The 26,230-nt window shown below is 41.7% G+C and overlaps 1 protein-coding gene across 4 annotated transcripts in view; it reads left to right on the forward strand.

Annotated features, from left to right (window-relative positions):
• Positions 1-26,230, forward strand: part of CCDC88A (coiled-coil domain containing 88A) — a 612,058-nt gene that overhangs the window by 442,129 nt on the left and 143,699 nt on the right. For all 4 annotated transcript variants that reach the window (XM_033936818.1, XM_033936819.1, XM_033936822.1 and 1 more), the window contains 3 exons: positions 6,351-6,496; positions 15,617-15,709; positions 16,130-16,344. In XM_033936818.1, the coding sequence (XP_033792709.1) occupies positions 6,351-6,496; positions 15,617-15,709; positions 16,130-16,344 (454 nt within the window). The remainder of the gene's footprint in view (positions 1-6,350; positions 6,497-15,616; positions 15,710-16,129; positions 16,345-26,230) is intronic.

Below are 26,230 nucleotides of genomic sequence, written 5' to 3' on the forward strand. Positions count from 1 at the left end.
ACCTGAACGCCACCTCGACGTGCTTCCTTTAGGTAGGAAGTCCCGCTGGAACACTCTTCATAACTCAAGAAATATAAATGATACAAAAAATGAGTTCATGGAGCAAAATCAATTGCTTTATTGTGAATTGGAATGAGGGAGTCTGTTTTCACCCACAGTCCTGACTCCACAATTATAGAGAAAATCCATAAACAAAAATGTAGCTGAATCCAAACCACAAGGCTCAGCTATCACCTTAATGCAGGTAAGTAAAGTTATCATATAGTCCAAATAAACATCCAAAATGCTGGTTCATTAAACTTCAATAGTCTTTCAACAATATAGCAAGCACTGCTGGTAGTGCTGTAATCAAGCCCTGAAGTTCAGCTGGCTTCTTCCCACTCAGCTTAACTGAACTGATGTGGGGGAGGGGAGTAAGTGAATCCACTATAAACTTTTCTGAATAACAGAATGCCACGAATGGCCCCACTAACCCTCCTTGTATGGAAAGTGGATTCTCCCCAATTATCTCCTCACTTCCCTCAGGTAATTACCACAGCCAGAAAGAAAAATAATTAAACTTCTGGTCTTCAGGTACAAAAAGAAAAACGTTTTTTTTTTCCTTTTTTTTTTTCCTCCTGCTTCCCTCAAGCAGGGCAGTCACAGCCAGCACAAGTCATTTGAAGGAATACAAGAATCAAACATTCCTTCTCACACAATGTAAACCTAACCCAGGAGGTTTATAAATCTTACAACCCTCAGCCCTGCCACTTAACTCATTTCCATTGGCACCTCTTCAGGCAGACTGAAAGTTTCTCCAAATTCCATGGGTTCCTCACTGAGTAGCTGGCTGGCCAAAGGGTCTGTGTCAGGCTCCTGCATTTCCCAGTCGGGAACACCTTCAACAGGAGAGATCCTTGCCAGGTCTGGCCCTGAGTAGACTGCCCTCCTCCTTCTCAGAGCAGCCTCTAAAGTACCCAGGGGAATCTGACCTGCCCTTGGAGGGGGAGGAGCTTTCTGCCGATTTCCCCTAGCTGTCTTTGGGAGCCTAATCATTCCCTTCAGCTGGGAGAAGCCAGGGGAAGGGAGCTCTCTCAGGGGCTGTTGTGGGTTGTCCCAACTCTCCTCTTCTCCTCCCTGGAGCTCAGCCCTGACTGAATTAAAGGGCAAGCTAGGTTTTTCCTTAGGCTTGGTCACAATCCTATCCCCGTGATTTGCCCTCTGGGTCACTGGACCAGGCTTGACAATAGCCTGCCCTGGCAAAAGCTGCACTTTAGGGATAGGATTGTGACATACCCTCACCTTTAAGGGCTGCCCATCCTGGGATCCTAAATCCCTTTCAAAAGCGTTTCCGGGGTTTATTACCCCTTCTTTCCTGACTTAGGGGAGGTGGGTCTGGGTCTTCAAAATCTTCCGGCCATCGTAATAGGGCAACCTCCCGCTGCCCTCCTGCCGCTCCACTACTATGATCTTTAGGACCCTCTAGCCCCTCCACCCTTTGGGCTAAAGCGGCGATAACCTGTGTTATCCCCCCCAAGTCCTCCTTTCCTATTTGAGCAATTTGCTCCCTTAGTTCCTCCATCTCTTGCTCCATGCCTTTGAATGTGTCTAAGACCTTCTCAAAATGCTGAGCGTGTTGTTCCAATTGTTCCCCCTGTTCTTTTTGGGTTACCCCCCAGCTTTCAGCCTTCCCTGTTCTTACGGTTAGCTGTCCGCAAGTGTTTTTTAACTCCTTAACACAATGCTGCACTCCCTTCTGTTGGGCCTGATTTTCTGCAATCTGAGTCTTCACCTGATTTATTTGGGAGTCCATCTCTGCCAATAGTCCTCTAAGATTTTTGGACTCTTGTTGGCACACTGACAGAATTTCCTCTCCCAACTTTTCCCTAGAACATTCAGGTGGCTCTTTTGAAGGGAGGGAATTAGCGTCTACCTGCAATTTCAGCTCTAGTTCCCACTTTTTCCGTGCTGCTTCTAGTTCTCCCCTAAGGGACAGTATCTCCGCCCGCAGCGTAGCTAGGGTCCCCTCCACAGGATCTCCTTGTCCCCCACCCAAGGTTTTAGGTGCTAGCGGGGTCTCCTGAGAGTTAGCTCCTGATGACCCAAATCCTTCCTGTCCTCTTTCTGTGTCCGGGAGCCTCACCCGTTGCTCCAACCTGGCGTGCCAAATTCTCTCGCACACCATCTGGGCGATGCGATCCCCGGGTTGGACACTGTATTCGGCATCCCCCTGGTTAACCAATAACACCGCTAAATTTCCTCTAAAGTCAGGGTCGATTACTCCCGCAGCCACATCTACGGAGTGCTTCAACGCTAACCCTGACCGAGGAGCTATCCTTAAATAGGAACCTGGTGGGGGAGCTACCTGGATGTCGGTCAATACTAAAGCCCTTCCCTTAGCTGGGATGTTCTGTGACTGAGCTGCATACAGGTCAAACCCTGCTGCTCCAGCATAGGCTTGAGTCGGGAATGGGCCTTGCCAGAGAGAGGAACCCAGCAAATCGTCGGGTACCACTTCTTCTGACCCGCCCCTCTGGCTTGACGCCTCCTCTCTGAAGGGAGTCTAACCTTCCCCTTTACCTTGGCTCCCAACATACATCTGCCCTGGATCCCCGGGCTGCCGTTCCTTTCACTACCCAGGCCTTCTCCTTGAGTCCATACTCCAGCCCGGCTTAACCAGTCCCTCCCCAGGATAACGGGATAAAGGGCCGAGTTTAACACCGCCACTTCAATGCGCATGCTCTCCCCTTTATATTCGATGTTTATGGGCCGGAGTGGATACTCCTTGGACACCCCATGAACACACATAATAGGGACCTTCTCCACACTCTTCCCCAAGCCCTTGACTCCCACCACCTGGGTCCAAAACTGTCGGGATACTGCAGACTGTTCGGCCCCTGTGTCAACCAGGGCTAATACCTTCCTCCCTGCCACAGAGACTGACACCCGATATACCCTAGGGTGCTTGTCCGCTAGTCCCCGGGCGTACACAAAATCTCTTTTCTTTTTACAGAATCGTTGTGTATGCCCCTCTTTCCCACAGCAGAAACAACGTAGCCCCTCCCGTGAGACCTCCCTGGGCTTGGACCGCCCCATTTTATGGGTCTGACTCGGGGATCCTATATTCTTATTCCCCCGGGCCTGTTCCTTACTTTCTTCAGGGGCCTGTAAGGAGGTAGTCCTCTCCGCTACCAGGCTCTGGGCTGGCCCACCGGCCGTACTTGTGCATGGGCGTTGTAGCAGCTGAGCTAATAGTTTGGTCTGCTCACCCATTGCCATCACAAGTTCATTGTGCTGCTGCTTAGCTTGCTTCTGGCTGTCCTCCCATAAGTCCTGAGTTGCCTTCAGTAGTGTCTGTAGGTCCTCAGACTGTTTTTGTCTCTCTGCCGTCAGAAACGCCATCAGTTGCTGCGGCTGGTCCATCTTGGCCCGCCACCTGGGAAAAGAAACAAACAGAAAGACCAACCCAAGTGCAGCACCAAAATAACTGGGTAGCCAACCCCCTCACCCACCCCTGGTCAGGTACCTTACCAGAGGGCTGGGTGAGTCTGCGCCTTTGGTTTGTAGGCCTCCTTGGCCCCCAGTCGCTCACTGCGTCTCTGTCCTCTAATACAGACGTCCGGAACTCCTGAGGTTTCTCCCCCGACTCTGGTTCCCTGCCGGTATAGCTGGATTCGTCCGGACACTTGCTTCCACTGCACCGCTGATTGGAAGACGTCTGGAACTCAGCTCCTCGCAAACAGGAACCAACACAACAAACTAAAAAAACAAGCTAAAGAAATAAATCATTCAAAAGTCCAAAACTTTTTTTTTTTTTTAACTATCAAAATTTTTTTTTTTCCCCAAAAAAAATTTCACCGCATGTCCAGCAGGAGGCGAAATATCCCACCACTGCCACCACTTGTAGCGGAGCCGGTACCTGTGCCTTCAGTGATTCCGGTCTCCGCTCACCTGAACGCCACCTCGACGTGCTTCCTTTAGGTAGGAAGTCCCGCTGGAACACTCTTCATAACTCAAGAAATATAAATGATACAAAAAATGAGTTCATGGAGCAAAATCAATTGCTTTATTGTGAATTGGAATGAGGGAGTCTGTTTTCACCCACAGTCCTGACTCCACAATTATAGAGAAAATCCATAAACAAAAATGTAGCTGAATCCAAACCACAAGGCTCAGCTATCACCTTAATGCAGGTAAGTAAAGTTATCATATAGTCCAAATAAACATCCAAAATGCTGGTTCATTAAACTTCAATAGTCTTTCAACAATATAGCAAGCACTGCTGGTAGTGCTGTAATCAAGCCCTGAAGTTCAGCTGGCTTCTTCCCACTCAGCTTAACTGAACTGATGTGGGGGAGGGGAGTAAGTGAATCCACTATAAACTTTTCTGAATAACAGAATGCCACGAATGGCCCCACTAACCCTCCTTGTATGGAAAGTGGATTCTCCCCAATTATCTCCTCACTTCCCTCAGGTAATTACCACAGCCAGAAAGAAAAATAATTAAACTTCTGGTCTTCAGGTACAAAAAGAAAAACGTTTTTTTTTTCCTTTTTTTTTTTCCTCCTGCTTCCCTCAAGCAGGGCAGTCACAGCCAGCACAAGTCATTTGAAGGAATACAAGAATCAAACATTCCTTCTCACACAATGTAAACCTAACCCAGGAGGTTTATAAATCTTACAACCCTCAGCCCTGCCACTTAACTCATTTCCATTGGCACCTCTTCAGGCAGACTGAAAGTTTCTCCAAATTCCATGGGTTCCTCACTGAGTAGCTGGCTGGCCAAAGGGTCTGTGTCAGGCTCCTGCATTTCCCAGTCGGGAACACCTTCAACAGGAGAGATCCTTTCCAGGTCTGGCCCTGAGTAGACTGCCCTCCTCCTTCTCAGAGCAGCCTCTAAAGTACCCAGGGGAATCTGACCTGCCCTTGGAGGGGGAGGAGCTTTCTGCCGATTTCCCCTAGCTGTCTTTGGGAGCCTAATCATTCCCTTCAGCTGGGAGAAGCCAGGGGAAGGGAGCTCTCTCAGGGGCTGTTGTGGGTTGTCCCAACTCTCCTCTTCTCCTCCCTGGAGCTCAGCCCTGACTGAATTAAAGGGCAAGCTAGGTTTTTCCTTAGGCTTGGTCACAATCCTATCCCCGTGATTTGCCCTCTGGGTCACTGGACCAGGCTTGACAATAGCCTGCCCTGGCAAAAGCTGCACTTTGGGATAGGATTGTGACACACTCCATGCTTACCTTTCTAGGAGTAAAAACATGGAATGGCTTTACAGAAAAGACTAGAACTGAACCTTGCCACATCATCTTCCGAAGAAAACTGAAAACCCATCTGTGCGATTCTTAATCTCCTTTACCCTCATCTCTCTTCTCTTCCCTCCCACCTACACTCTCCCCATCCTCTCCCTCCTACCTATCCACCTCCTCTCTCTCCCTCCTCTTCCTATCCCCTCTTGCCTCTCTTTACAGTCGCCTTGAGCCTGTATAGGTATGAGTGACGCACAAATAGAAGATTAGATTAGAGTTAGAAGCCATTGTTGGAGCTGAATTAGGCTCAGTGTAAAGGGGTGTTAGAAGGGAGTTGGCATTCCTCCTGCCGCATGGATGTATGGGGATGATGGGAGTGTCAGGGATGTTAGGAGGGAGTGGGCATCCATCCTGCCATGCAGATGTGGGTGTTGGGGGTCCTCTGCCACCATCTATGCCGGCTCAACTGATCACAGCTGGGGGAGTCTTGCAGGCTCAGTTGATCTGTGATCAGTTTGCCGGCAGCAGTGAAATGTTGGCCAGGATTTTGCAGGCTTACATTTCAGGTACCCATCGCGGCTCTAGGGAGACGCAAAGGGACGCTTAAACTCGCCCAAAACCATTTCCAGGTGAAACTATGCCCAGCCTTGGACGAGCTTAAGTGTTCCCTTCGCATCTCCCTAGACCTACAACAAACTCTTACAGTGTAAATCTCCTTCCTCAGGAGATTTTTTTCTAAAAATGTTCATCCCGATTGACTGCCAGACAGCGGTAGGATGCCTACCACCGCCTACAATCAGGATGCCCATTTGTAGAATCATCCCCTAAATGTTTAGTGGCTGCCACTATATGGATAAAGATGAAGATCTGGTCCTATATACAGTATCTATTTACTGCTTTCTCTTGGCTTTTTATGACACTAGCTTTAATTCTGCAAATCTAGAATAATTTCCTTTACTTATTTCTGATCTCAGGCTACATGGCTAATGCATAATTTTCAGAAGCTGTAATTTTTGTAAAAAATTTGAAAACCATGTAACACTTTAGAAAGTCTGCTATTTAATAATTCTGAATAATTTCTGCAGAGCCCTGAACTTTAGGCATGTTTTTTTAAATTTTTTGTTTAAACAGTTGTTGAGCCAGCTTAAAGGAAACCTGGAAGAAGAAAATCGACATCTACTAGATCAAATCCAGACTTTGATGTTACAGAATAGAACACTATTGGAACAAAATATGGAAAGCAAGGATCTTTTCCACGTTGAACAAAGACAATACATGTAGGCATCATAGTAGAAATTTAAGCTCTCTCTTCAATAAGTAATTGGTAAACCAATCTTTTTATCAGTTTGTGTAGTTGAATAAGTGTCAAATAAGAATTCATTATCACTGGGTTTTACTAAATCCCGGAGAGTTCCTTACCACGGGCTGGCGAGGTAAATGCTCTGATACTCATAGGAATTGAATGAACATTGGAGCATTTACCTCGCCGGCCAGTGGTAAGAAGCTCTTCAGCGGTTTAATAAAAGCAGCCCTATAATAGTAGAAATGCAGTGTACTTATATTGTATAAATATTCAAAACTTCATCTCCTAAGTTTTGTACAATATCTTTTGTTTATTGATGTTCCATACAATTTAACATTCAAAATAAACAACCAGATTATTGTGGGACCCCAGTTATGGATTGCACTCCCAAAGGAATTGAGATTGATTGAGTCTGAGTAATTTTAGAAAATTTTAAAAAATATATTAGTTTTCACAGGCATCCTTATGAGATAAAAAAATGTTTTAGATAAGTCGGGTGTAAAACATCGAATACATATGTATTTGTGAATATTATGAGAAGTATTATGTATGTATGTTGTAAACCACTTAGATTTGTTGATTTGCGGTAGATATGAAATTTTTTAGATTAAAAGTTAAAGAACCAAATCTCTCTCAAATCCCCTATGTCGCACCCTTTCTTATCCAATAAAAAAACCATAATTGGAGGGGCAAAAAAAATGAAAACAAAACTTGGAGCTCCTTTTATCAAGGCGCGCTATGGGGGTTAGCGCCTCGGACATTTCATCACGCGCTAACCCCCACGGCAGCCTAAAATCCTAACGCCTCATCAATGGAGGCATTAGGTACTAGTGCGGCAGGCGGTTTAATGCGCGGTATTCTGCGCGTTAAACTGCTACCGCGCCTTTTTGTTTGTAAATCTTTATTCATTTTCATCTCTTACAACAAGTGTATAATAATCAATCAAAATAATTTTTACAAATCACTTGACAAACTTACTTATAATCATTAAAGTATAAAAGAATCCCTTCCCACCCACCCCATCCAATAACACTAAATCAATTATCAAATATCATATTACCCAATCCCACCCCACCTATATCTTATATAATAACAAGGTGTTTAAGGTGTCTGGTCATTAGAATATGTAATCAATGGCCCCCAAATCTTTTTAAAATTATGATAATTTCCTTGCTGTATAGCAAGCACCCTCTCCATTTTATAAATATGACAAACTGAATTCCACCAAAAGGTATAATTAAGTTTAGTATTCCTTCCAATTTCCAGTAATATGTTGAATGGCAACCCCCGTCAGTATTAATAGAAGTTTATTATTATTTGCAGAAATTGGACTCTTAAATCTCATAGATGTACCAAATAATATAGTATCATATGAAAGGGCAACATGATTTTCTAACAATGAATTAATTTGGGACCAAATTAATTTCCAAAAGACATTTATATAGGGACAGAAAAAAATTAAATGATCTAAAGTCCCAGCTTCTAAACTACAATGCCAGCATCTATTAGACCTAGAGCTATCCAACTTCTGTAAACGAACTGGGGTCCAAAAAGCTCTATGCAACAAAAAGAACCAAGTCTGCCTCATAGATGCTGACCTTGTAGTTTTTATACTTCAAGACCAAAATCGTGGCCATTGAGAGGCAGAAATTTGGTGCCCAATCTCAATGCTCCAAATATCCCTAAGACCAGTTTTCCTCGTCAATGGAGGCATTAGGTACTAGTGGGCAGGTGGTTTAACACGCGGTATTCTGCGTGTTAAACCGCTACCGCGCCTTTTTAAAAGGACCCCTTAGTCTCTAAGAAACATACCACCAATATTCAAACTGCGGTAGACAGCTGACTATCTTCCGTGGTTGTCAACGAAACCAGACATTCAATACCTGCGCCATATCTATTTATCAGCATTGAATTTCCAGGGGTTTTTTTTTAGCTGGATGAGACTTACTCGTAGCTGGCTAAGCTGATATTCTTTGTCAGGCTAAGTCTTAGCAGCCAAATATAGACTGCTTTTTAACAGGTTGACTGGCTGCTAAACTTATCCAGCCAGCTAGTGAACATTGGCGGTGGTTGGCTATGTTGTGGAACATAGTTGGTCACCAGGCTACTTGCTAAACTAGATATTTAGCGGGAGATAGCAAGATAAAGTCCAGATAGTGTATATTATCTCTTAAGTAGTCTACTTTTGGCTTATACTAAAAGGGCTCCCAAACATTTTGGAACTTCATCCATTGAGATTCATTTTTACCATCCATAGCTATCCTTTCCATAGCAATTTTTACTTGTACCCTCTGTTGTTGGATTGTAGAAGCCTGTGAGGTTGTCCAGAGTAATAATATAACATTTTTGGTGCAATGTGTCTAGGAGTCCTGATGATAGGTTATTTACCCCTGGTCGCGAATTGATTACAGAAGGTTGTCATTTATATCTTTCAACTCTGCCTCTTTTCCCAGAGGGTTGTACTTCCACCTTCAGTTTTTCCTTCTGCAAATGAATTGAGAAAGTGTCTTTCTGATCTTCTGTTAATTATTTGGGGGATTTTTAAAATACATTTTTGAGGCTTCGTTGCCCAGCTCTGTCTGGAAGAGGACGCAGACTCCCTGAAAGCAGTCTGCTGCTAGGGCAACTCTCAGGTATACCTGTGTAGCCAGCCTGCACTAATGGTTTTGGAGCTCAGGGTCCATTCCCCATGGAGCTAGCTCATACCCTAATTTATCAGGAACTTGAGTGCAGGCTATTTGGCTCCGGGGTAAGTCCGTTAGGCTTAAAGGGGCCTGACTGCATTTTTTCCTCCACCCCCCATCGTGGTACACGGTTTAGTGGAGTCTGAGGTTTCAACCAGGCTTGATCTGACTGGCAGCCCGAAGAACTGGATTTTTTGGACCTGTGGAATCTTTCCTGAGGCAGAAAGTCTACTCCAATCCTTTCAGCTGCAGTGAGGGCTCACACAGGCAGCCACCATGAGAGGGAGGAAGTCTGAATTTGGCCATTTTGAGGATTCCTAGGGCCAAAGGCAGGATCCCCCACCTCCAAAATCCTTATCCCTGAACTTTTTGAAATTCATAGTAGCTCCCCCGGTGGGAAATCGCTACCACAGCTGCCAAGTTGGATTTCCCGATTTTTATTTTAAAAACCTCTCTCTACCTCAAAACTCTTCGATTTTAATTAAAATCTTAGGGATGGACTCATCTTGCTTTGCTACCCCTATATCATATGCTAGATATCAAGTGCTGGAGGAATGTTCGAATGCTGTGGGGCATGTGAAGGATGGTGGAAGCTATGTGCTTAGCCTTCTCTAAGATCTCTAGGGCTGGAGAACCCCAGGGGAGCCCAGGTGTTAGGTAAAAATTCCCTTCTGGATCCCCTAAACCAGAGGTGTCAAACTCAATCACATTAAGGGGCTGAAATCTAAACCACAGGCTAAGTTGCAGGCCAGGACTTTCCCCTAATCTCCGCCCCCAGACCTCGCCCCAATAAAAGTACTAATCATAACAACATTTTTACCATTCATTTTTCATATATACACAGAATATAATCTTAACAACACAAAATGGTTAACCACAAAATTAAACTACACAGGCGCAGGCTTGCCATAATCTTTTCTGTACTTCATTAGAATCTGTCTTCCATCACAACTACACACATGCTTCCTTAGCTCTTTACTCGGGATTAGGCTATGAGTCATGAAATCCTAGTAGCCATTGATGTTCCACGTGTTCAAACCTGGGGGAAAAGAGAGAGGGGCTTCATTAGAAAAATGAGGGTCTTCCCAAGGTACCTTTGCTCTTATGTCTTCTGTGTCAATGCAGCCTTGGGAGATGGAGTAAGTTTTGAGAGTATTGACATGGATAACCTGGACATACAGATAATTCAACTGGACATACTGGCCTCACTTGTGTATGCTGGACACTACAGACCTATATTTTCACTTGTGTATGCTGGACACTACAGACCTATATTTTCCCATAGCCAGGCCCAGCCTGTACCTTGCTGTCTGTAAACACCTGCAGCCTTTGCAATGCTAACGTTTTTGTCTCCATTCCCTGCTGGGAGGATATTTCTCCAAGGTTCTGCTGAACTGTTATCAGTGCTGTATGACTTCATATGCCAGGCACCCTGGAAAGCCATAAAAAACTTTTATAATGAGCAAGGATCCCTGCAGGACGATGTGGGTGTAGCGAGATGAGAGAACTTGGTACCAAAACATTTGCTCCCTGTCTCTGAACCAAGTTATGGGAACCAAGCAGCTGGATTGTTGAAAGGTCACCTTTGCCAACTTTCAGCATACAAGGACACTATCCCGAAGATGCACAGAATTGTAAAAAACACTAATTAACATCTACAAAGTCATCTCAGCGCTGGAGAAAGAAAGTTCACCAAGAGTTCTCTGTTTCTGCAAGGCCCCCCTACTGGGAAGGGGGGGGTGGAGGTGAGAGAGGCGTGGACTGAGAGGAGGAGGAGTTAGGTATACATTATTTTATGTACCAATAGAGAATTACATAACCAGAATTCAGGGATGTACTTTTTGGAACAAAGGAAGAATTGCTCTGTATAAAAAAAAACAAACGTGTATTTTAGGTAGAGCCAGAGAGATTCACTTACTTATGCTACGGGGATCTGCTAGCCCCCTGCTAAGCATATGGGTGCAAGTTCTTCTCTCCATTGCATATTCTGAACTGACAATATATTTTTCTGATATGTCTCTGCTGCTGTAATACTGTAAGTTTTTATACTAACAATAAACGAATATTGTCTGTTTTGGAAGATACAATGCCGCCTTGTAGTTATTCCAATGAGGTAAACAAAGCAGCCTTTACTTCAGTATCTCCAAAGGTGATCAGGCCAGCCAGAAGCTTTGTTCCCATGCAGGCTTTGACAGATTGTTGTCCTGTGCTGGAAAGTACTTCCATAGCTTTCAAACAGTATATCTTCTGGCCGGCTCCCTCCTCCTCATTTCCACTGTGTGCTCTAAGCCGCAGGCAGCTCCTAAGCACGTCCTCACCTGAACCGAAAGCCTTCTCTCCGACGTCGCAACGTCAGAGGGAATGCTTCCAGATGAGGTGCGGGACGCACAAAGAGCCACTGCCTACATCTTTGAGCACACTGCGGAAATGAGAAGGAGGGAGCCGGCCAGGTGCGGCAATGAAAATGCTGCTTCGCACCGCGGACCACATAAAACAGCCAGGCGGGCCGGATTCACACACACACGGGCCTTGTGTTTGACACCAGTGCCCTAAACAGTAAAGTTGCTAAACACAAGTGCAAGTTGCATTGCCCAAGAGAGGCCTGTCTGAGTCCCTACAATGGTCCCTTCTGTAAAGGGTTTTATCCTGGACTTTGTTAATCTCCTACTTAACTGGTCAGGGGCCCCCTGTGCCAGTGCTGCCACAAGGAGAGAGTCCCCTTTAGCGTGCCCCTACACTGGAGAGGAGCCTGCTTCTGGGCCATCAAGATCAACTGGAGAAGGACTGGGAAGATTGAAGGTCAGACTCCATGTCTTTACTATCCCAGGTATCTCCTTACCTAGTGAAGGAGGCGTGTTGCTAAAGAATGTGCTGGATCGCAAGGTAGATCTGGTCTTAAAAGGCAATATGAGGCCCTGGCTTTGGGGATCAAAACTAAAGTGGCAACTTCATTTTTGGCACATGCATGCCACAGCAAATTACATTAGACTTCACTTCCTGGTGATGACATATGTCCTCAGCTGGTGCTGGAGAGGGGTGGATTGTGTGGCAGATGCATTATATGATGATATCAGAGTCATAAGCAAAGTTTCAATTTATGCTGTTTCCGCCTGCAGAATGCTATGGATCTGGCAATGGGTGGGAGATTCAGCCTCCAAAGCTACTTTGAGCATACATCCCTTTAAAGGGCAAATGATCTTTTGTAAAGGATTGGATGAGCTTATGTCCAGTGTGGTTGATCGCCGCCCTAAGATCTTACCAGATAGCAGACCGCATGCCCCTAGAGAGGCCAGTCAGAGTAATTTTCATGGCGCTCAGCGTTCTCTGCAATGCTACAGAGGCTCCTCTGCGCAGAGATCTTTTCAGGGATCCAAGCAGAGATTTGGCAGTACCAGATGACATCAAGCCTTTGGTTCTCAAGCTGGTGCAGCCTCCAAGAAAACACAATGATGCCAAGCCAGTAGCCTCACACCCGCAGATAAGAGGGAGGCTTGAGCATAGATTTCTTCAGACTACAGGGTTCTAGATCTTATTAGGAAGGGACACCAGATAGAGTTCTATCACCTCTTCCAGATCTCTTTGTGGATTCTCCTGCTAGGAGACCAGAAAAAGTGGCCAGGGTTTGAACGATGGTTCAAAAACTTTGAATACTCAAGCCACAGAGCCCATTCCCGAGAAAGTATTGGGCTCAGGCAAGTACTCCATCTATTTTATAGTACCCAAGAAAGGCTCTCAGACAACTGGAGACCAATACTAGATCAGAAGTCTGTAAATGTGGCACTGGAGTGCCTTGCTTCAGAATGGAGATGGTTCAGTCGTTCATTGTGGCAGTTGTTCCGGGGGAATTTTTAGCCTCCCTAGAGTTGACAGAGACCTTTCTTCACATTCTCCTATTACCAGACCACTGGAAATGTTAATATTCCATGTCTTGGAGAGACATTTCCAGTTTGCCGCACTGCCCTTTGGGCTGGCAACGGTACCACACATCATCACTATGGTGATGGTGGTGGTTGCAGTGCATCTCTGCAAGGCGGGGATCCAGGTGCACCCATGCTTGGACGATTGGCTGCTCAGAGCTCCGTCCAAGCTAGAGAGAGAGCAGTTAGTGAGGCAAGTCATAGTACTCCTGCAGGTCCTGAGTTGGATTTCAACTTCAAGAAGAGTAATCTGTGGCCGACCCAATGCCTGGAAACAGCTTGACATTCCCTCCAGGTACTTGGATCAATTGCAGCAATCATAGAAATAGTTCTCTGGGCAAAGATTCATATGCGTCCTCTCCACGACTCTCTCCTGTACTGTGGGTCTACCCAAAAAGATTCAAGCTGACGTTTCCCTGGAAGGCGGAAGCGTGGAACAGTCTGTGCTAGTGGCTCCAGAGGCTGGTGGCTCTTGTCGTCCAAGAGCATGCTGCTTCGCAACCCTTCATGTTTAATACTGATGACCGTCTGTATTTACCGAAGAAGATGTACACAGCATACTGGAACCCATCAGGCTATATGCTGGAAACAAAGAAGGAAAGCTGACAGGATTGACAGTCAGTCTAGAGGAGGTGTGTAGGCAGATTGATAGGCTTGATGGCATCAGGATGGGTCATCAAGGAACTGAAAGGGACCATAGCAGAACTGCTTCAACTAATAGCCAATCTGTCGATCAAATCTGGGAAGATTCTGGAAGACTGGAAGGTGACATAGTAACATAGTAACATAGTAACATAGTAGATGACAGCAGATAAAGACCCGAATGGTCCATCCAGTCTGCCCAACCTGATTCAATTTAAATTTTTTTTTTTTTTTCTTCCTAGCTATTTCTGGGCGAGAATCCAAAGCTTTACCCGGTACTGTGCTTGGGTTCCAACTGCCGAAATCTCCGTTAAGACCCACTCCAGCCCATCTACACCCTCCCAGCCATTGAAGCCCTCCCCTGCCCATCCTCCTCCAAACGGCCATGCACAGACACAGACCGTACAAGTCTGCCCAGTAACTGGCCTAGTTCAATCTTTAATATTATTTTCTGATTCTAAATCTTCTGTGTTCATCCCACGCTTCTTTGAACTCAGTCACAGTTTTACTCTCCACCACCTCTCTCGGGAGCGCATTCTAGGCATCCACCACCCTCTCCGTAAAGTAGAATTTCCTAACATTGCCCCTGAATCTACCACCCCTCAACCTCAAATTATGTCCTCTGGTTTTACCATTTTCCTTTCTCTGGAAAAGATTTTGTTCTACGTTAATACCCTTTAAGTATTTGAACGTCTGAATCATATCTCCCCTGTCTCTCCTTTCCTCTAGGGTATACATATTCAGGGCTTCCAGTCTCTCCTCATACGTCTTCTGGAGCAAGCCTCCTATCATTTTCGTCGCCCTCCTCTGGACCGCCTCAAGTCTTCTTACGTCTTTCGCCAGATACGGTCTCCAAAACTGAACACAATACTCCAAGTGGGGCCTCACCAATGACCTGTACAGGGGCATCAACACCTTCTTCCTTCTACTGACTACGCCTTTCTTTATACAGCCCAGAATCATACAGGTGGCGAATGTTACGCCAATCTTCAAGAAAGGTTCGAGGGGAGATCCGGGAAACTACAGATCTGTGAGTCTGACCTCAGTACTGGGAAAGATGGTAGAGTCATTGATAAAGGACAGCATCATTGATCACCTTGACAGGCATGGGCTGATGAGGACCAGTCAGCATGGTTTTAGCAAAGGCAGATCGTGTTTGACGAACTCACTGCACTTCTTTGAGGGAGTAAACAGATAGACAAGGGCGATCCGGTCGACATTGTATATCTGGATTTTCAGAAGGCGTTTGACAAGGTTCCGCATGAACGGCTACTTCGGAAAATTGTGAGCCATGGAATCGAGGGTGAAATACACACTTGGATTAAAAACTGGCTGGAGCATAGGAAACAGAGAGTGGGGGTAAATGGACAATACTCGGACTGGAAGAGCGTCACCAGTGAGGTTCCGCAGGGCTTGGTGCTTGGACCCGTGCTATTTAACATCTTTATAAATGATCTGGACATAGGTACGACAAGCGAGGTGATTCAATTTGCGGACAATATGAAGTTATTCAGAGTAGTGAAGACGCAGGGGGATTGCGAAGATCTGCAACATGACAATCAGGCTCGAGGAATGGGCATCCTAAAATTCTCAAAATTAGTTGCTTTTTATGTTCTTATATTGTCACCATCACACCCCTTAGGAAAGCATGATATATATTGATTTATGATATTGTGAAACTTGACCAGTTAGCATTTCTGTAGTCTAGGACTGAGTCCTCCAGCCGTAACATAATGAATTGAAGTTACTTCTGATTGTACTAGTATCAGAATGTATCTGTGTATAAATTATTCATGTGTTATAAATATAATTAAAATACATGTATTTTAATACCTTTTTTATTTTTTACAGTGACAAGTTAAACGAACTAAGACGACAGAAGGAAAAATTAGAAGAGAAGATCATGGATCAGTACAAATTTTATGATCCATCTCCTCCAAGAAGGTACCTCTGACTATAGTACCTCATCTGAACATATGTGTAAGAATACTATAAATGTAGCAAACTTACCCCCCCCCCATTACAAAACAGCGTGGTTTTTAGCGCTGGGCATGACAGTAACAGCTGCATCGATCATAGAATTCCTATGAGCATCTCGGAGCTGTTACCACCATGGCCGATGCTAAAAACTACGCTATGTTTTATAAAAGGGGGGATTAATAGTTAAACTTTTATTTTGAGTTCAAGCAGTACTGTAAAATCCTCACAAATGGTAATGTCACTGACGAAGTCTGGTGTTGGAAACAGCACCACAGCTTTTTCCAGAAGCATTTGAGATGTCTTACCACACATGTGTGCCTGTTCCTGTCTGCCCAGTAAAATGTTATCATTGACCTTGTTTGTTTACCTTATTTGTGATATTAGGAGGGGCAATTGGATAACTTTAACAATGAGGAAACTGATAAAATCGAAGAAAGATAGTAACCGTGAACGCCTGAGGTCTCTGACTCTGCCGTCTTCCCGGTCTGAATCTAATGAAGGATTTCTTCAATTACCCCATCAAGATAGTCAAGATAGCTCTTCTGTTGGGTCAAATTCATTGGAGGATGGTCAATCACTGGGAACCAAAAAGAGCAGCAGTGAGTACTTCTGGAAACTGTTGTACTTTAATGGGTAAGATTTTGGTGATAAACATTTTAGTTTGGGTTAATAGTTCAAAATGGCATCAAAGAAAAAACTTCACTTACATTTTGATATAAATAGTCATGCCAACCTCAGCTGACTAGAATATTTTCTTATTTTGGCCCATGAGTTACTTACTTCTTTTTAGGGCTTCCTGCATAGAAATGTTCTTTATTCATACGCCTTCATTTGCTATCACCTGGTTATTTTCCCCTATTTTTCTCTCCCCCTTTCAACTCAGCCCAGCCATTGTGATGATTGAGCCCTTCCTTGGGCCACAAACCAAAGCTCCTCCTAGAAAGTTATGAATGAAAGCTTATAGTGACATAACCTAAAAAAGGCCAGTTTTTATTTAACTGGATGAGAAGTACACTACAGACTACAGGTCTTAATATTCAGTCAGCAGCATTCAGCATTTTCCTGAACGCTGCCAGTATTAAACCCAGAAATTCAGTGCTGGGCCATAATCGGGCATCAGCATTGAATGTGGTGTGGTGAACATGTAGCTGGTTAAGTGCAATATTTAGCACTTAACCAGCTATGGGTTACCACATAAAAGATAGGACTGACTTTTATGTAGTCCTGTTTATGTGGTTAATCTGTCTAGTTAAGTGCTAAACTCTGCCCCTGGAACACCCCCCAAATAGCCGTTTTTCAGTTTAGCACTAACCGGTTATTTTCAGCACCGCTAACCAGTTAAGTGCCACTGAAAATTAACAGTTAACCCCAAGTAGGTGATTTAACTAGCCAGGAAATATTTCTGACATTTTAAATCTCTTTGAATATTGACCCTTACATTGCTAGATGTGTAATTGAAGGATCAATGCAGAGAGAAGCAGAAGCTATCAGGTTTAAATATTTTAAAAAGGTACAACTTTAGGTATGACTTATTTGTGATATAAAATGTAACTTCTAGAAAAGAAGCTTCTGATAGAAAAGCAAATTCCATATTTGATGAATCCACTTTTGACACAAGTGCTTTATTGCAAGAAAAGCTCCTCTATTCCCATAGTTTTGCACAATTTTTTAAAAGCTGTACAACTAATTGATTCTCTCACCCGTGAGCTGGAAGATCTTTCTAACCGAGAAAGGAGGTGCAATTTACGTATTTTGGGTCTTCTGGAGGGGGTGGAGAAAGGGAGCCCTATTTCTTTTTTAGAAAATTTGCTGACTAAAATATTGCCTGTCAGATCGAAGTTCCCGATTGAAATAGAGAGGGCACACAGAATTCCTATCAAGCGGGATGAAAAGCAAAAAGATCCTCGCCCGTTAGTATTCAAGCTCCTGAGATATCAACAAGTTTTAGAAATTTCTCAGCTGGCAAAACAAAACAGGAACTTGAAGTGCCAAGATGCGCGGATACATATTGTTCCAGATTTTGCCAGGAGCACTGCAATCAGAAGGAAAGCTTTTTTGGAGTTAAGACCTCAATTAAGAGCTATGGGGGCAAAGTACGGCTTGCTTTATCCAGCGATAATGAAAGTCACTTTTGAGAATAAAACTACAACCTTTGACAACCCGGAAAAGCTGAATGATTTCATTAACAAGCAGGAGCAGCCAATGACATCGTAAAAGGACAAGTTGAAATAATGAATGAAATATAAAGGGAAAATGATTTAAAACTTTCCTCTAATGTTTTATTTTGTGATTTAAGTTTATAAATGGATATGCTGATTGGTGATTATCCTTCTGAATACTTTAAAATATTCTTTTTAGTGATATGGAAATCCGTTAGAATCTTCATGATTCAAACTCAAATGGATGGAATGTATATTGCGGTTGATATTCCTGGGTAATATAACTCGGTAATTAATGTTTGATAGGAATGATAGGGCTAAATGGATATGTCTGATATTCTGAACTATTGGTAAATGGAATATGCACACTGGAATACATATAGAAGATTTTGACAGTGACAGTAAATAAAGAAATTGGAGAAGGGAGGAAGTAAAAAGGAGTGAAGGCGTAGCTGCGTCATGACGTGTAGCGGTGAGGAGAGTGCTTCAATCAACGTCAGAATTTGGGGAAATAGTGGCATACAACAAGGAAGGAGAAGACTTTGAATAAACTTTGGAATGCTTAAAGGTGAACAGTTCTGCAGAGACATTTCATCTACCATTTGGTAATACAGATGTGCAAATGGATATTATGCTAGACTGCGATGGGAAGTTTGCATTCAGAAGTGACAACACATAAATATGCCGCGGAGAGGAAGAAAGCAGGATGGAAAGAAGCGCAGCTATGAAGGGTCCTTGTATAAAGATGGCAATAGCTTTAATCAACATCAGAATTATTGGAAGTATTGAAAGAGAAAAGGAAGAAGATGAGTTTATGACTGTAACTGAGTTGGTTTCATTGGAATTTCATAGTATTAATCAACAAATAGCACAGGGTTATGGTTGGAAATAATTATCTTGACTTAGATATACTTCTATGCACCAAGTTTTGTTTATTTCACAGGTTATATTTTGTTTTATTCATGGGGTAATCTTTTACAACAGATGATGATGAGCATTAATTCATAATGGGTGCTAAATCCTTAGTAAAACATCCTTTCATATAGGGAATTTTAATACAGTCATGTGATTTAGCTGATATATGGCGTATTCTTCATTTTAATGATCGAGAATTTTCATTTTGTTCACAGGTCCATAATTCCTTTTCGAGAATTGATTATATTTTTGTTTCCAATAGTATAGTTCAAAGTGAAGAAAGCAGTTATAGATCCTATAATTTTATCTGATCATGGTGGTGTGTGGATTGAGTTGCAATTTGATGAACAAGAATGTCCTAAACCAATGTGGAGATTTGATAATGGTTTGCTTGCTGATTTAAACTTTATTGAAGATTTAAAGTTAAAGATGAGTGAATTTTTCCAGATTAATACTGCTGATGATATAAGTATTGAAACGTTATGGGATGCTTTTAAAGCAACAATAAGAGGGAACATTATTTCTTATTCGGCATATATTAAAAAAACAACTTAAAAAACAATTTTATGATTTTGAAAAAGAAATTAAGATGTTGGAGAATAAATTAATTAATAAGTGGGAACAATATACTTTACAAAAATTATTAAAAGCAAAAGCCAAATATAATGAGATAGCTTCCCAATTTGTAAGAAAAGATTTGTTTTCTCAGCAAGCTCAATATTATGGTAGCTCAAATAAGGCAGGAAGATTATTAGCAAATTTTCTTAAAGGTAAAAAAAGGAAAACTAAAATTATTGCAATTAAGGATATGCGGGGAGGTTCACACACTACAAATGATCATATCTTGAAGCAATTTCTTTCTTTTTATAAGGATTTGTATTCTTCCGAGTCTTATGAAAATAAAGAAAAGGATGGTTTAGAGTTTTTAAATCTTATTAATGGGCTGTAGGTTCCTGATCATATAAAAAGAAGTTTAGAAGATCCTATATCTTTAAAAGAATTAGAAATAGCATTGAAATCTTTTAGAGTTGGATCCGCTCCAGGTGGGGATGGATATACTGTAGAGTTTTATAAATCATTTCAAAGTACTCTTATGCCTTATTTATTAAATTTATATCAATATCAACTGAGTAAAGGTTGTATTAAAGGTACTATGGCTGATTCTTTAATTATTGTTTTGCCAAAACCAAACAGAGACTCAACTTTGGTTTCAAACTACAGGCCTATCTCGTTAATAAATGTGGATGGAAAACTTATTGCAAAAGTATTGGATAAAGCTCTTCCTTTTATCATTGATACTCACCAAACAGGATTCGTTGCTAAGAGACATTCTTCAAATAATACCAGATTAGCTTTTCACTCTTTAAATTTAAGAAAAAATATGAAAGATCTGGCTTTTCTGGTATCTTTAGATGCAGAAAAGGCTTTTGATAGAGTTGAGTGGTCTTTTATGTATCAGGCTTTAGAATGGTTTGGTATAGGTTCTGGTTTTATTCAAATGATTCAGACATTGTATAGCTCTCCTGGTGCAAGATTATATATTAATAATAGTCAGATAGATTTAACTTGCTAAGGGGGGTTAGACAAGGTTGTCCTTTGTCTCCTTTGCTTTTTGATGTTGTTTTGGAACCTTTGTTAATAGCCATCAATCAGGCAAAGGGGATACGAGGGATTCCTTATTCGAATTGGGAATTTAAACTTTCTGCTTATGCGGATGATATTCTGCTTTATTTGAGAGAACCAGAAATTACCATTCCATGTCTACTTGAATTAATAGATAAATTTGGAAAATGTTCTGGTTATAAGATCAATTGGAGTAAGTCTGAAGTTCTCCCGCTTAATGTTCACTGTACCAAAGGTTTATTTGACTCATTCTCATATGGAAAGAAGAGGGTTTAAAATACTTAGGTATTACCATTAAAAACACAATTGAAGACACAGTGAAGGAGAATGAAAAACTTTTATTAAAGAAAATAACAGAGATGTGTGAGCAATGGAATCCTTTACATCTTTCTTGGTGGGGAAGAGTTCAAACGATCAAAATGATGATATTGCCTGTGGTTTGTTATCAAATGAGTATGATACCAATTTTTTTCCAGGGACCATTTTACAAAAGGTTAAATGGTATCCTTACTAAATTTGTTTGGTTGGGTAAAAGACCTAGAATTGCTTTAGTATCTCTACAAAAGACAATTATGGAGGGAGGGGTAAATTTTCCAAATTTTTATAGGTATCATCAAGCCTATATTCTAAGACAGGGTATGTATTGGATCCTCCCAGAACTCATGGAAAATGTACCAGATTGGTTATACTTGGAATGGCGGCTCCTGTTTCCTTTGCATTTGTCTCATCTTATTAGTATAAAATTGCCCATGAAATATAAAAATAATATAATTTTTTGGATACATGGAAGACCTTACGTTTTGTTAGTAATTTATCACCAGAGCCAATTTCTAAATCATTAAATCAATCCATTTGGGTAAACTCCAAGATCAAAATTGGCAGGTTTAAAATTGTCTGGAAGCATTGGATTATTGCAGGCATACGGACTTTAAATGATGTTATTATAAATGGTTCATTGCTTAGTTTTTCACAATTGCAACATAAATTTGGTTTAAATAAGTCACAAAACTTTAAATGGTTGCAATTGAAGCAGGCTATTCAGGAGGGGTTCCCTGAATGGAAAGTTCTTAATTCTCAGTATAGTTTGGAATTCCTATGCTTTCAGGCGGATTTCTTGGGTCACCAAGCCGCACAGTGGTATAAATTGTTGTATGGATATTTGAATAAAAAACAAAAACTGTCCTTAGAGATATTTGGAGCCTTGAGCTTGGGCACCAAATTTCTGCCTCTCAATGGCCACGTTTTTGGTCTTGGAGAATAAAAACTACAAGGGCAGCATCTATGAGACAGACTTGGTTTTTTATGTTGCATAGAGCTTTTGGACCCCAGTTCGTTTACAGAAGTTGGATAGCTCTAGGTCCAATAGATGCTGGCATTGTGGTTTAGAGGCTGGGACATTGGACCATTTAATATTTTTCTGTCCCTATATAAATGCCTTTTGGAAGTTAATTTGGTCCCAAATTAATTCATTGTTGGAAAATTACATTACATTACATGAGTGATTTCTATTCCGCTTGTGCCTTGCGGTTCTAAGCGGATTACATTAGAAGATGGCTGGTCATTTCCAGGCGATAACAATACAATTCTTTACATTACTTTACAAACTTTGCATACCTTACTTTACATAACTTTTCGTACATAACGTTACATAACTTTACGTGGAATTACTTTGCATTACTTTACATTATCTTTACAGTACTTGCATAACTTACATTACATTATTTTACATAGCATAACTTTACATTGAATTACATTACTTTACATAGCATAACTTTACATTGCAGAAAAGCTAGATTCTGTTTTTAAGTTGATATATCTGACGTTTTGAGATATTTGGTGGTTACAATGTTTCCGGATATGAATTGACTGTCAATTGCGACTAGATTAGATGTTGCCTGTGGAGAGGAATTGCAGGAAGTTGCAAAGGGGATAGAAGATGATGGTAGATTATATTGTTGGGATGTGTTTTTTGAATAGTATGGTTTTGATATCTTTTCGAAACGCTTTATAGTCAGTAGTTGTGATCAGCAACTTGGAGATGGTGGGGTCAATTTTCGCGGCCTGTGTAGCAAGTAGGTTGTCATATAGTTTTTTGTGTCTTGTGCCTTTGAGTGGGGGGTAGGTGAATGGGATCTGGGTTCTCCTTACTCTGGGTGAAAGGTTTCGGTGTAGGCGGCTGTTTAGGTAGAAAGGTGCTGTTCCGTTTAGTACTTTGAATAATAGACAGTATAGTTTGAATTGGGTTCTTGCTCGTATCGGTAGCCAGTGAGAGTCGAGATAGGCATTAGTGATGTGATCATATTTTCCTAGCGAATAGATGAGTCTGAGAGCTGTGTTCTGTACTGTCTGTAATTGTTTGATCATGTAAGTGGGGCATGGTAGATAAAGGCTGTTGCAGTAGTCTACAAGACCTAGCACAAGTGATTGGACTATGATCCTGTAATGAACTTTGTCAAAGAATTTTCTTATTTTCCGCAGGTTGCGCATGGTGAAGAAAGCTTTTTGGATAGTTTTGTTGGTATGAATCTGCATTGTGCAGCACCTGTCTATCGTTACTCCCAGAATTTTTTGAGCGCGGGCTGTATTGGGTATTTGATTGCATTTGCCACCAATTCAGTTAAGGTTGGTTCTTTGTCTTTTTCTAGTAGGAGGAATTTCGTTTTATCAGTGTTCAATTTCAGTTTGTGGTTCGTCATCCATGTTTCTACAGTTTCCAATGTTGTTTTCAGTCGTCCTGATGAATTGGGGTCTTGAATATTGAAGGGGAGGAGGATTGTTATGTCGTCTGCGTAGCTGAATGATACTATATTTAGGGTGTCTAGGGTTGTGTCCAGGGAGGATACGAAGAGGTTGAAGAGTTTGGGCGATAATGGAGATCCTTGCGGTACTCTGCAGGGGTTTGACTAATGGTCCGAAATGAGATCTTTTGACTTTACTTTATAAGTTCTAGTTTTAAGGAAACCTTGGAACCAGTTGAGTACCATACCTGAAATCCCTATGGCGTCTAGTATCTGGAGTAGTATGGAGTGATCTACTAGGTCGAAAGCTGCTGAGAGATCTAGTTGGATGATTAGTATCCTGTTTCCTTTACTGAGGTGTTGTCGGGCTATATCCATTAGAGATACAAGCAGTGTCTCTGTGCTGTGGTTTTTTCTGAATCCTGATTGTAATGTGTGTAGTATTCTGTGGTCTTCTAGGTAGTTGGCGAGGTATTGTGCTACAAGACCTTCTAGTAGTTTGACATATAATGGGATTGAGGCGATGGGTCTGTAGTTGGCTGGGTTATTGATTGGGGCTTTGAGGTCTTTCGGTATGGGGGTGATAATTATCTCACCTAGTTCTGATGGGAACTGACCATCTGTGAGCGTGGATTGTAACCAGTTCATGAGGCTGGCTTTGAACTTGATGGATGCGGTTGTTAGCAGGTACGATGGGCAGTTATTCAGGTCACATGATGTTTGACTGTATTTGTTGTAGAGTCGGATCATGTCGGTCCATTGTACTTTAGGGAAGTTAGTCCACGTTCTGTCTGCTACTAAGGCTTCATCTGTTGTTGGATTTAATATAATCTCATCGAGGATGGTTAATGATTTGTTGAAGGTGGTTCTGATATTGGTGATTTTGTGCTTGAAGTGGTCTGCTAATTGGTGGGCTGAAGGAAATTGGTTTCCTTGAGTGGCTAGGAAAGGTTTAGTGTCAGTGAGTTTTCTTACAAGATTGAAGAGTACTTTTGAGTCTGGAGTTTCAGTGCCAATTAGTTTGGAGTAGTAGGCTTTCCTTTTTTCCTACTACTTTCATATGACACTATATTATTTGGTACATCAATGATATTTAAAAGCCCAATTTCTGCAAATAATAATAAACTTCTATTGATATTGATAGGGGTTGCCATTCAGCAGATTACTGGAAATTGGAAAGATTACACTAAACTTAATTATACTTTTTGGTGGAATTCAGTATGCCATATATATAAAATGGAAAGGGTGCTTGCCATGCAACAAGGAAATTATAATAAGTTTTAAAAGATTTGGGGGCCATTGATTATTTATTCTAATGATCAGACATCTTAAACACCTTAGTATTAGATAAGATATAGGGGGATGGGATTGTGAAAGGTAATAATTGATAACTGTTTCTTATTAATGTATGGATGGGTGGGATGGGACTCTTTTATATTTATATATTTGGGGGAATATAAGTAAGATTGTCAAGTGATTAGTTAAAATTTTTCTGATTGTTTATTATACACTTGTTGTAATATTTGAAAATGAATAAAGATTAAAAAAAATAAATAAATAAAAGCTGTACAACTGAGCTCATCCCAGCACTCCCTTCCCTTTGAGTGTGTGTACAATCTGTGAAGTGCAGCTGATTCAAGAACTCTTGCTGGTATGCAGACCACAAACAAAAATATGTAAAAAGCAGAGTTTTGCCCGTTTCCCTCCCCCCCTCCAAAAAAGTTTCATTTGCAACACCTGAAAGTGATCATATTTTAACATGGTGGCAATTAAAACTCATGGCAACCCCAGGGTATACAGAGATTGTTATGTTAATCAAGTTTTCTATTCCACCTTTACCTATTCAGTTCAAGGTTGAATTATATTACAAGAGGTTGTGTCAGTTACCCAGGAAGTTACAATGGACAGTTTGACATGGACATTCAATAGGGTTGCTAGTACAGTTAATGACTGGGGAGTCAATTCAGAGTGGTTTGGATGAGCTTCAGTAGAGGTGTTACAATACAGAGTTACAAAGAGCTTCTGTGAGGTGTTACAATACAGTTATTAATAGGGGGAGAGTGTGGCGCAGTGGTTAAAGCTACAGCCTCTGCACCCTGAGGTTGTGGGTTCAAACCCACACTGCTCCTTGTGACCCTGGGCAAGTCACTTAATTCCCCCATTGCTCCAGGTACATTACATAGATTGTGAGCCCACCGGGACAAACATGGAAACATGCTTGAGTACCTAAATAAATTAATGTAAACCGTTCTGAGCTCCCCTGGGAGAATGGTATAGAAAATTGAATAAATAAATAAATACTAGCACAATTAAGCTATAATCAGTCATCCTACTTATATACATATGCATCCTACTTATATGCATATGTTTATACCAAATCAATTTTCCTACGTATATTTACTTATAGTATTGCATCTAAGTACACAATATTTACACACCTCCTATGGAGTTTGGCCAATTCAACTAAATATAATCAATATAATCAGTATCTGTATCATGTTTTATGTTTATCTTTGAAATATCTTCCCCAGAGTCTAGTTTTCTGGGCTTTGTCTATTTATATTCCTATTGTGTTCATCCTATCGTGTTCCTGATGGGAAGAGGGAGTGGGGGTTAACCAACTGTCTCCACTACATTGTTTTATTACCTAAAGAAGTTTATGAAAAGAATGGTCTTTATCCCTTTTTTGGACTTTTCAGGATCCTTTTCTAGTTTTAAGTTCTTTCGGGAGGGCATTCCACCACCTTGGAGCCATCACTGAGAACATTATTTTCCTGATGCTTTTGTATTTGATGTCTCTGAAGGAGGGAATTTCCAGCAGGTGATTTTGGCTCGAGCATTAGTGTGCATGTTGTGTAATCTGGCCACGAGACATTGTGATTCAGAGAGATGAATGATTTTGTGTATCAGCAATTAAGATCTTGAATTTCACCCTGCTTTCAATCAGGAGTCAGTGTAGTTCTTTCAGTAGTAGGGTGGCACTTGTCTGCCTCGATTTTCCCAGCAGAAATCTTGCTGCTGTGTTTTGTACCATTTGAATCAATTTAATC

This window comes from Geotrypetes seraphini, chromosome 3 (assembly GCF_902459505.1).
Source record: "Geotrypetes seraphini chromosome 3, aGeoSer1.1, whole genome shotgun sequence".
Taxonomy (NCBI): domain Eukaryota; kingdom Metazoa; phylum Chordata; class Amphibia; order Gymnophiona; family Dermophiidae; genus Geotrypetes; species Geotrypetes seraphini.